Raw genomic sequence first — 12,993 nt, 5'->3', positions numbered from 1 at the left:
TCCCATTCAGTCAAACTCCTTACTTAAAATGCAGGAAGTCTTGTAGCTGTGTTGTGTGATAGATCTCTCTCTGTATGGCTGATGGACACTGGTGCAAAATAATGGGTCTGGCAAGAACTCTTTAAAACAGAGACTGACACCAATGCCTGACATTTACCATTGATGTTTGAGAGAGACTGCATTTATTCTGCCAAAATTAGATAAAACACACAAAACAACCTAAACAGACCCAGATGCAAATCATGAGTAAGCTGTTTTCATTTAGCTATAAAGGTCAAATCAATACTGAACAAGAAAAAGAATTATGTCACAGACGTGTCAGATTTTTGATTGTTTTCATAAAGACTTGAGCTGTGAAAGAGGTTAGACTAGTATGACCATATTGTTTTTTGATTTATTGGGCATCAGCCTTTGCTGTTAAAATCATTTTCTCTCATTCCCTTAATAAACAGTGTTTGCCCTTTCATGACCTGGATCATTTTTTGTACTGATATAATTCAGATTATTCTTGAAAACACCATAAACAACTACATGGTGCTGCGACTTCATTATTATTACTGAAAGTAACATTTTGCTGCTTTTCGAACACTTTTTAGAAGTGAAGTCTATAAAATTCATCATATGTCATATGTTTATATGCATTTTCTATGAAAGACTTAATTGTGAAATGTAAATTGTAATGGTGACTTTCAAATAAATGTACACTACTGTTCAAAAGTTTGGGGGTCACTGAGAAATGTCCTTATTTTTTTAAAAGAAAAGTATTTTTCAATGAGGATAACATGAAATGAATCAGAAATACAGTCTAGACATTGTTAATGTGGTAAATGACTATTCTAGCTGGAAACGGCTGATTTTTAATGGAATATCTACATAGAGGTACAGAGGAACATTTCCAGCAACCATCACTCCTGTGTTCTAATGCTACATTGTGTTAGCTAATGGTGTTGAAAGGCTAATTGATGATTAGAAAACCCTTGTGCAATTATGTTAGCACATGAATAAAAGTGTCAGTTGTCATGGAAAACATGAATTTGTCTGGGTGACCCCAAACTTTTAAGCATTAGTGTAAATAAATTAAAAGTACATCTTTTAATTTTGAAATGTAGTGGGGTAGGAGTATAAAGTGACAATAAATAGAAACACTAAGTGTTAAATAAGTTAAAGTACCTTGGGGTAATTAGCTAAATAGACTAAGTAAAGATTCCCATATCCATCCTATCAAAACCTGACATCAACTCTGCTTGCTTTTATTGCCAAATATATTACCACCTACAAACTGGAAACGGTCCATAATTGGACTTTGCATGGATAAAAATGGACTCCTGAATTATGGAGTGCAGCCTCCCAGTCCTCACTGGGTTAAAACATTAATGGCCTTCTGGCTGCATCCCAATCAGTGATGTCTAATCAGCTTTTTTCTCCATTTTTACAGCTAATGCAAAACTGGGTCTCAGTTGTCCTGTCCACACATTAACATTGTTGCCTGTGGCCAAAGGATAATCTGTGTCCCTCAGCAGACCCTCAGGACCACTGTCTTTCTAAAAGCATCTGTAGTCCAATTAGTTTGCTGATACAGAGCCTTAAACCTGTGAAGTTTTTGTTGAGCCACATGGTGCGCTGTCAGGACAACATACTGTCTAAAATAAATCAGATCACTTGCCTCACTTACTGACTGGGTATGTCTGAAATAGGAAAAAAAAGTTTGTCGTGTGACATTGTTAGTTAGCGGAAGAGGATGTTTTGTTTGTTTAACACAACAGAGTGAAAATATTTGTGTGTGGTATTTTGGGTATATTTTGCATTGTATGGTTCGAAATGTGATGCTTTATGCCTGTTTAGAAATCACTAATCATGAATACCACTATCCAGCTATCATCTATACGCTGCTTAATCCTCATTAGGGTTGCGGGGGGCCGGAGTCTATCCCAGCTGACTTGGGGTAAAGGCAAGGGACACCGTGGACAGGTCACCAGTGGCTACATATAGAGACCAACAGTCACACTTACATTCACACTTATAGACAAATTAGAATCCCCAATTCACCTCAGCATGTTTTTGGACTGTGGGAGGAAGCTGGAGTACCTGGACAAAACCCACACATGCACAGGGAGAACATGCAAACTCCATGCAGGAAGATCCCAGGAAGGCGGGTGACATGAACCGGGGTTCTTCTAGCTGCAAGGCCAAAGTGTTAACCACCAAGCCACTGTGCAGCCCCTAATATGACTATTTTCATCTATATAGTATTTTATTAAAATTTAAATGTGTTTTAAGAGTCAATAAGAAAACAGAAGTTGTATATAACTTTCAAGAATCCTCCACAGTGGAACAACTGAGATATCCTGACTGTTAATCCACTCTATTTAGATTTTCATTTTCTGTAGTGCAACTTAACAGTGTATTGGATACTCCTTGCCTGTTAAACAGCCATGTTTTTCAAACTCCATGCCTCCGGTCAGTAACAATGTCTCTCTGATTTAAAACTGTAGTAACCAAGCCTGAGTCGTAATAGCATCATTAGAGGGTTACTTTTTCAGACTTTGGAAAACTCCCTCCAGAGCAAAAAAGAAAAAGACATTATATAACTATTTTCACCGTCTGTATATTACTCACTGAGATGAGTACACTGAAGGTTAAAATCAGTGGAGTACCCCTTTAATAAGACATGATAAAATACAATATCTTGTTTTTCAAAATTATTGCTTTAGGGAGCCACAAATTTGCACTGTGTGACATCATTCACTCTTGGACTTGTGCTAGCAGCAAGTGAGGACCAGCGTATCTCCCCTAGACATATGTGCACCTAACACTTCTGTAAGATGTGTGACATTTTAGCAGTATAACTGTTATGACAGACCCATACTTGGGCCCTGGTGTTGCATGAAGGAACATGGAGAAAATTCACCACAGCAACAGCACAACAGGGACAAGCAGCTGAATCACATTTCATACTGCTGTTAGTGTGACTGGAAAAATTATGTAATTACAATTTTTGTTTTTTTTAAAATGCAATTTGGTGTTCCACTGTACTGTATTCAGTAATATACAACTAGACAAGAATTATTGTGCCAACTAGGACACAGTTAATCTACTACGATACTGAAATTCTGGACAGATTCTTTCTTCTTTTGTGGCTTTTCAGAGTACATGGCAGCCTGTTTATGTCCTGAGTATACTCAGGCAGTTCTCTAATCCTCTCATCTCAGTGAACACTTGATGTCCTTAGACACTCTGTGACTGAAGTCTCTGAGATACAGTAAATCACAGCATGATAACAAGTTGAAAGTCACAAATCGATGTCCTGGATCATAGCTCCTGTCACTCTTTTTGTGAAAGATCTAGATCTTATGTGGAGGTAGTTCTATTGAAAAGCCCACTGTGCTAAATACATCACTTCATATCATCAAATCTAATAATACATAAATGGAGTTTTCTTCATAAAACCTGAAAAAGAGTTATAGTGCTAGAGTATACAGAGACAGCAGCAGCTCAACTTAATTGCATATAAAAACCAATAAAAATAAATCACATTCATGGTGATACATTTAATATTTTTAAAAGGGCTCTATAACTACAGATTCATCAGTGCAATTAACTATCACTGGAGGCAGTTTTCAGATACAGGATCTGCTAATTATATGCTCCGAGACAGAATAGCATTGCTTCAATTACACTGAATCAATATCTTTTGCCATACTGTCAGTGTAAGCTGACACTTGTGTTCAGCCATGCCTCCTGTTATCATATTAACATGGAGGCTTCATCATTACTCAGTAATTTTAGGCTCTAAAATTCAATATAATGTAGCAGTTGCGTAGTAGCACTCGACAGTAGTGGGAATACAACATTACATCTGGAGACAGAAATTGTTGGCTGATTGTTCTTTTCCTGAAGTACTGCTCCAACGAAAGCTTGTTGGGTCAGAATTGGAAGATCTGAAAATTGTTTTAAAAAAATGGCTCAAAAATTTAGGAAATATATTTATCTACTTTTTATCTGATTGCTACTTCCCTCATGTCTCTGTGCTAATTATATATACAGCCTACAGCATGAACAAAGTAAAAAAAAAAAAGTAAGCTTAATAAATAACATGTTAACCCTCGTGTTGTCCTGCAGCTCAAAACTTTAAAGTTTGAAAATGTAAAAAAAACAAAAAAAAAACAAGAAAAAAAAAACAATTTTCACAGTGAAACTTCTGATGTCCACATTTTCAACATTTTTGGGAAATCTTTGAACATTTTTTGGTAGAAAAAAAGAAATGTCAAAAATGTTTCTTGAGGACATTCACACACAAAAAGATTTTTTTGTGAATGTTCTTAAAGAAAATATTAGAAGTTTTAATGATATATATGTCATCACTTTAGATATTTTAAGGATTTTTTGGAAGATTTTTACTCATTTTTTGAAAATATTTACAAGAATTTTCTTGCCAGATTTGGGGGATTTTTTTTTTTTTAAATAAAACTTTTAAGGGGAATTTTTAAACTGATTCTGAACCTAGACAGATCGCCAGCCCATCTAATTATTTTAATCCATCCATCATCTATACACCGCCTGATCCTCATTAGGGTTGCAGGGGGGCTGGAGTCAAGCCCAGCTGACTTAGAGTGAAGGCAGGGGACACCGTGGACAGGTCACCAGTCCATTGCAGGGCCACATATACAGACAAACAATCACACTTGCATTCATGCAATTTAGAATGATCAATTAACCTCAGCATATTTTTGGACTGTGGGAGGAAGCCAGAGTACCCAGAGAAAACCCACACATGCAAACTCCATGCAGAAAGATCCTGGGAAAGCCGGGATGCGAACCAGCGACCTTCTTGCTGCAAGGCGAAAGTGCTAACCACTATTCCACTGTGCAGCACCTTAATTATTTCAATCTTTAACTTAATTGATAATAAAAATGATTTAGTCGCAGCTCCACAAGATACCTATGTAAGCATGCTAAATAACTTTGTCATATTTATTTCAGAGACACTGTGTTTGCAGGACACAGTGTCCGCTCTGCATGAAAGATTTTCCAAATGAAAACACAGTCTTTCTAACAGCTTAACTAATACAGAAAAAGAAGTAGAGCTACATGCAAAGCTTTCATAAAAATGTAGTTCTGTTCTGTGTGTTCTGACTCTTTATATGGGAAGATTACACCAGAAAACTGGAATTAATTCTAATTTAGCAGTGACTAACATTTTTTTCATTGTGCACTGCAGAAAACACTGAATTACTTTTGTAGGTGCATGTCTTTTGCAGATGAGTGCACAAAAGTGAGGAAAACACCCTCCCTTGATTGTGGAAATCCTCAAAGTCTTCTTTTAATTTTTTTTCTCTCCTGGCTGTGAGAGCAGTGGTGCAGATGTGACTTAACACTCCCTACACAGGATATCTGGGTCTGAGGATTAGCTGGAGATAGCTGGAGATCAATCTACATAAACCCCCCTAGAGCCTCTTCTCTCCTTCCCTCTCCTTCTCCTCTTTCTTTTTTTTTTTTCTTTTTTGTCTTGCGAATATGGCAGAAAGGTTGCACCCCAAGAGAGCATTCTGAGTAATTAAAAAGAGGGCATGATCAAAGAGGTTAGGAGGCTGGTGACTTAGTGATCACGAGGCATGTGGTCCATTCCCTACAGTGTTCTCCCAACAAAAGGTCTGACTTGTAAGGACCAGCGTGTGTTTGTGTGCATGCAGGATGAAAGCATCTGGGTTTTGGGAAAACAACCTACTGCATACTGCAATTTGCATATTCTGCAGTACTACATGTTTTTTTTTTCAAATGGCCAATCAATAAACATTCAGTTTCTTCCTTGTGTTGTTAATGTCATGCTGAAGTTACAAAGCCTATAAGCCTACCTTGGTTACGATTTGCAACACCAAGAGATGAAGCATTTGCTCGATCTGTGTAAAAATGGGAAAAGTTATATATTACACTGGGTTGTCATATAATTCATGCTGTAATGTAACTAAAGCACAAGGGCAGCATGCATCGATTGTAGTCTTTTTCAGTAATGACTTTTATCTGCCCGGATTTAAAATTACTGGAAAGTTTCTGCCATACATTTAGAATATTAAATGGGCTAATGTAAAACAGTGTTCATGCAGTTTAAATAAATTTTCTATGAGGCAAATGCAGAGATGTGTATGCATGGCAGCTGCTTGTGTAATCCATTATGTAGAGTCACTCTCCGGCATCAACATGCATGTGGATGCATGGCTAGAACCCGCGCCTTCATAAAAGATGGTTCCTTTCTTTGGCTTAGGGCAAATATTTGTCTGTGCACTCAGAGAAAATATTGTAGTGTGGAAAGAAGAAGTCATTCTCATTGCTGTGCCGATACACTGGCCAAACATGCAGGACTCCCCCTACAGAGGAGCAAGTTACAGTAAATGCTTAACAAATAAACAGTTGTGTTTTTGCATGTTTGAGCACAGTTACAACAAACTATATATGGCTAATATTTCTGACCATTTTGCAACCCATGCTGCAGTGTTTTGATAGTTTTTTCCTTGTCATAGTATAATTGAATATCCAGTTTTAAAAGATTCATTGTAATACAGTTAACTGCTCAGTGATTAAATGCTGAACAATATTTTACATATTTTTTTTCCAGAAAAAGCAAGAAAATATATTTTCCAATCTATGAAACAGAGCAGCATGGCATACTAAACTGCTAACAGGAATGTGCATTAAATATGATTTGTAGCAAATTCATTAAAACATGAAAAATATGATACAGTCCTTTGTAATTTATACATGACACCAATTCTATTTGTTTCAAATACAGCTTATTTTCTTTCAAGAAATTTCTAGGAACAATTGTCACTATTAGAAATGCATTGGAGAGATATAAAGTTTTGTCACACCATGCATTGGTGCACTTCCCTGCATGAATGTGGGATGTTAGGATGCAATTGTAAATGAAAGCCATGTTAAGATGGACTTTCAAAAAAAAGACAAAAGCAAAATAAAGATGAAATATAATGATCAGTGGTGATAGTAACGTACAACACAATTTCTCATACAAACCTCATCAGTCAAACAAGACTTAGTCAAAACTGATGGAGGAAACTATTACTCAGCATGCCACTTAGAAATCTTTAATGACTTACGCACTGGTCCATGATTACTGGGAATACCTGTGGAATAAACAAATAAATAATGTTTCATTAAGGCACGGGCTCATTTCATTTCACACTTGAAACTCTGGACATGACATGACAAAAGACGTGATTTTGTTTGTCTTGAAAAAACCAACCAACACTCATCCAGTTGGTTTCTATTGTGTCTACTGATTAGCAGCAGCTATGGATCAGAGAACCAGACCACAGCATGGTACAACATCCGCCTTCTTCTGATGATAATAACAGGTCTATCAGTGACAAAATGTCAACAGATTTAAAACTATGAATGAGGAAGGTGAATGTGTGCAAAAAAATAGGTTGTTTTTTCTGTCTGCTCTTGTTCAGTCATGGTCATTTTCTGTACCATCATCCCTGAATCAAGAATCAAGAATAAATCAAGAATCTGTCAGTCATACAATATCTGCAAAATAATTTATTTGTTGTAACTGTTTCTGATATTCAGGTTAGTGGTATTTCCAATATGTAGAAAACTGAGGTACGACAAGATATCTCACCTGAGTGGAAATGAAACAAAGCAAAAGAACACACATCTCCAATCACTGACTCAGGCTTGTCAGTGAGCTGGATCTGCCTTTGGCACCTCTGCAGCCTCTGTCTGAACCATTTGTGCTATTAGAGTCTGGCTGTGGATTCACCATCTTTGTGTGACATTAATGTCACCACCAAACAAATCCTACCCCACAATTCATGGACTTTCTGATTCTTTTCATAAGGCTTATCACTTTGTCCTCTGTGATTATATTTCACTGGGATTTTCATATTGTTTGCACCCTATTCAGCACTTCATTACCTGTTTGGGGTTGTCACAACAACTGTTGGCAAGAGCACAACATTGCAGCAGCAGGAAAAGCACCGATTTTGAAAAGCTCTAATTTGCAAGAGAGCAAGCAGGCTGCAATTTCTAACCAATAGTTGCTCTGTGTGAGAAATGGAAGGCAAACAATATTGCCCTTCGAAGTCAAAACACATTCCACAGTTTGATCAAACTCTCAGCCACAACCCCTCTTAACCTCCGAACCTGCTTGGGAACACAAGATGAGTTGACACTCCTTGCAAAGTGGACTGTCAACATAATTCTCGAAGTGATTCCTCTTGTGCTCTGCTGGCAAACTATGGATTTCTCCACCATTTTTTTTTTTTGAAAATCTTGGATTTGAATCACTCTTCATCACTCTGCTGCTGACAGCTATGGCCCATAGCAACACAGGGCTCCAGTTTGGGCTTTAATTTATTAGATGGAGGGTCACGGATGTCCATGTATCTGCATATGCAGGGATTTGAATTTGTAATAGACTCTGCCCTGTTCTTACCTGTGATATAAATGATTTCCATGATTAAAGAGGAAGACTAGATGACAGATGAATGCTATTAAACCATAATTAGATTTTGCACATTCAGCAAATTTATCTTAATACAAGGGCTGTATGTTTAATATCTGCATAGGAAAATGAGCTTCATATAATGGATAAAGACACGTTAGGGGGCCAAGCTTTACTTATGAGAGAAATAAGAATAATTCAAGACAAAAGTGCATTCATTTAACACCTGGGGGACCAATATTCTTATGTCACTTCCATGTGCAACATTATTGCATTTTATGCCACTGCCAAACAAGTGCTAATATTGCTTTTGATATGGCTAGACCCTGGTTTCATCAGTTCAGTGCAGATGCGGCCAAGTGTTGGATTTTTTAATAACGCCCTGTCAATCTGACAGTGAGCACCACATTGCAGGGAGACTCATAACACAGAAGAGGTGGAAGGGTAAATCCAGCTATATCTCCTTAGAGTTCACGAACGTTCCCACAAACAGACTCCTACACACAATCAAATGTGTTGTGTGTGCACAAAGCTTTTTGCACATGCATGCATACACAGCAGCAAACTCATAAAACACATTTTCATACATTCATACAAAATTGTTCAATTTCATCAGCAAGGAATAGCCCTGAGAGCAGCACGAAAAGCAGTGTCACTGCACACATTTATTAACACAAATACAGTGGATCAATAGCAATATCATACTCTGTACAAATCTAATCACAACACCACATCTGAGAAATCAAGTCAAACAATCAAACTGAGCATCTGAAAAACCTGCTGTCAATCCCAGCAGACTGCTACCATGAGTGTTTCTGACTGCAAGGCTGAATCAGTGCGAATGGGGGACCAGAGGGCTAGATCTTCCACCATCTGGTCTCGCCTGGCCGTCTACCACCACATCCCTGCGTGGCTGTATTAGATTTATTGAAGCAATGAGCCCCCTGCCTTAGGCATGGGATTTGATAAATGTGACTCAACTCCCGTCCAAGATTATAATGGGGATAATGCAAAAGATCACCTTCTGCCTCAGTGATACCACGAGGCAGTGATACCAAATTCATTGGTAAAGACTCAGTAGGAGTGCTATTCACATTAATTTAATAACAAGAATGGAAATGGTGTGTTGTCAGCCAGCAGTAACACCTGTAAATTAGCTGCATGGCCAGTTCTTCTCTACAGCACTTTAAAAATGCTTCCATACTTACATATATTTGCAGTTCCTTTGGGTATTGGGAGGTAGGAGCCCACACTCCAAGCTCTTCCGTGGTAGTGTCTCTTGCAGCGGCTGCAGTCTGGCCCTGTGGTGTTGTGTTCACACTCACAGCCCAGCTTCCCCTTATCAAACACACAGCTGTTGGCATGCAGGTTGCACTTGCACCTGAGACAAAAGGATAACAACAAAAGACAGAGACATGAATAGGCATCATTCTGCACCCATTGAATCAATACCTTCTGAGGAGAATACACAAAGTCTACCCTTGTGGCGACGTTTATTTTTGCCTTTCAAATTTTTTGACAGGGGTAAATTGAAATCCTGGTGGGTTATCTGAGTTGGATCGTGCCTCCACAAAGCTTCATTATGCTCTCCTTTACAAAAACAAGGCCTCATTTGTTGATTCCCCTGTGGGGAGAACAGCGACGCAAATAAGGTCACTTTTGCAACTCTGGGAGCTAAATGAAAAGCACTCTGTAAGATTCACTAATTGAGCACAAAACAGTGATCTGATAGAGAGATGATAGAATAAAGAAAAGATGCATAGCCGGAGAATTCTCTTTTTTCTTAGTCTTCAAAGTTACTGTGTTGTTTGGCAAGGGAGCCTTCAGGCAGTAAACCCTACCAGTTGGCAGAGTTGGTTTATTAGACCAAATTGTGGCAGGACTGACAGATGCTCTTGACAGGAGAAGAGAGAAGCACTGACATCTTTATATACCAAATCCAACCCCCTTTTGACCACATGGAACAAGCGTGCTTCCAGACTTGTGTTAAAAAAAAACACGTTTGTGGCACTTTGTTTCTCTTGTGTGAATCTAACAAATTGAACGAGCAGAGAGTAAATTACATAGACTCCTTGGCGCTTTTCAGTTCAGAGAGAGCTGTGTTTACTCCCAGCAAAAGAGCTCTCTCAGAGGCATAACAAGCTGTGTTTGCTGCCATTTCATATTCCAGTTGTAATCCTAATGTGATTCTCCACATTTGATTTTATTCCTAAGCGTGTAAAGATTACAACGGCTGACCTCAGCTTCTTGTGAGGTGGGGGTTGAACGATACAGAAACTCTTGGGAAGGAGAGCATTGAATAGAAGTGACACAGTAGACCTCCCCAGAGGTTTGGGCAGCTCATGGTTTCACATCATGCCTATGTTTGTTTGGCTGCCGAGGGAAGATTTTCCCTATCTGAGACCAAGAAGCTGGGTGTCTGTTTTCTGTGATCGCCAGCGAACATGAGACAGAGAAATGACAGCAGCAGTCAGAAATACATCCATTCTAATTGACTTCCTGGCCTTACCGTGACATCTCACATTATTGATGGATAACTGCAGGAAACAAGGGAAACTATACCCTGTTCTGTATCACTGATAAGCAGCAGCAGAAAATTGGTGAATAAGGTCTAAGGTAAAGTGAGTGTTTGCAAACATCTTTGTCAGTTTTACCCCACTATTTTGAATTTAAATGTACTATACATGTAATCATCTTCATAAATACAAACTCCAACAAATTCTAGCTTGTGCAATACACATTTTATTGCCTTATTATGCACAGTTCTATTAACTTCTTATGCACAATTATATGAATATGAATGCTCACACCTATTAGAATTCCCAGTTAACCTACCAGTCTTGTCTTTGGACTGTGGGAGGAAGTCTGAGCAGTCAGAGAAACCTCATTCAGACACAGGTAGAGCATGCAAACTCTCCACAAAGGCTGCAGGTGACTGACATGTTCAAACCCAGAACCTTCTACTAATGTGTTAACCACTTCTGTACCTTAACCAAACCTTCTGTGATTGTTCAGAAATTGTCATATGCAGTGAGATAAATTTAGCAGTAATTAAAGTTAACAAAGAAATAAAAGCTGATAAGGGCAGGACAAAAGCTGGCCATAAACAACCTCAATGCCATGTTAAAAAAAAAAAAAAATCTTCAGGCTAAATGCTGAATCACAATCTTCATAGCCATAATGGAATGAATGAATACACTCCACATTCACAGCAACTAAATAGTAGTGCCTCTTACCACACATTCCCCATAGTCCTTAACTTTTTAATCAATTAAAGTCCCTGCTCCATAAAATTAATGACTGGGTGTAGCTCTTCTGCCATGCAGACAGCAGCCGCTCCCTGAAGTCAAGAGCGATGAGATTTGACCTTCCTCTTAATTAAAAACCAGCAAAATCTGGATCATCAGGCTCAACCGGTGCAGCTTGCAGGCTGATAGAGTAGAGGATGTGGACTCAGGGGAGCTGTGGGATGTGATGCTTTTGCCGCTGGCATTGTCATATTGAAATAGGAGAGTTTTCCTGTAACCAGTTTTGGTCACAAGAGGAAAGAGATCTCCTGCATGTCCGGCCTTTGAACTAATGCCATTACAAAGACACATTTCATAAAGTTATAATGACCTTTTATTCTATGTACAGCCCAACAGCAATTGATATTATCCTTTATCCAAACAAGTGACCCTCCCCGAGGAGGCACTAGGGATCATCTAGCCTCTTTGTCCCTCCTTTAAACTATGCTCCTTCAGCTACCATAAGGGTAAAAATGTACTTTAAGAGACAATGAAATGATTGGTGCTATGTTACAGACAAAAAGGGTTAGTGGTAGTGCTAGTTGTTAAGTTACTATTGGACCTTATTAAAGTGTCCGTCAATCTGAATTACTAATTTACATATTATGCCAAATAACTGAACTCTACAGCTTACTATTTACCGTCTTTGTGTATGGCACAAATGTAACAAATGAACAAATCTGTACAATAAAGTAAGTGAAATTTGGGTGTAGTTTCTGTTGACATTTGAGAGTAGACAGCAGCAGTGCCCTTTGTCTTCTCCTCTGGCTGCTACCTAACCTTGGCTTCCCCTAGCTGCTTGGTGCTGTGTTGACAGGCTCACTATGTCTAACACAGCTTTTCTTTCTTGTGACAGCTCCAAGCATCACTGATCCAAGACAAGAGAGGAGTGCAGAACTCATTAAATAAAGAACCTGAACTGGCAGGTTTGTGTAACTTTCACTTTTTGCTAATGTTCAAGTTGAATTTTTCAGTGGCTCTTAAAATAAATAAATAAATGAATAAATAAATAAATAAAGCACACAGTAAATAAAGTGTATGTTTTGCCTAAGATAAATTATTGTAAATTATTGTTGTCACTTAGAAATGCATATATATATATATATATATATATATATATATATATATATATATATATATATATATATATATATATATATATATATATATATATATATATATATATATATATATATATATATAAAATATAAATAAAAAACTCTTGAATGGTAGTCAAACAGAATT

The 12,993-nt window shown here is 37.9% G+C and overlaps 1 protein-coding gene across 3 annotated transcripts in view; it reads right to left on the bottom strand.

Moving 5' to 3' along the window:
- Positions 1-12,993, bottom strand: part of LOC111579721 (netrin-G1-like) — a 73,570-nt gene that overhangs the window by 10,334 nt on the left and 50,243 nt on the right. For 2 of the 3 annotated variants that reach the window (XM_055014841.1, XM_055014840.1), the window contains exons 4-6: positions 9,670-9,842; positions 7,110-7,136; positions 5,853-5,897 (exon numbers count right to left, since the gene is read on the bottom strand). In XM_055014841.1, coding sequence (XP_054870816.1) covers positions 5,853-5,897; positions 7,110-7,136; positions 9,670-9,842 — 245 coding nt within the window. The remainder of the gene's footprint in view (positions 1-5,852; positions 5,898-7,109; positions 7,137-9,669; positions 9,843-12,993) is intronic. The other variant, XM_055014842.1, reaches the window with a different exon arrangement.

Source organism: Amphiprion ocellaris, chromosome 10 (assembly GCF_022539595.1).
Source record: "Amphiprion ocellaris isolate individual 3 ecotype Okinawa chromosome 10, ASM2253959v1, whole genome shotgun sequence".
Classification (NCBI taxonomy): Eukaryota; Metazoa; Chordata; class Actinopteri; family Pomacentridae; genus Amphiprion; species Amphiprion ocellaris.
This window is presented reverse-complemented; position numbering and strand designations above follow the sequence as displayed.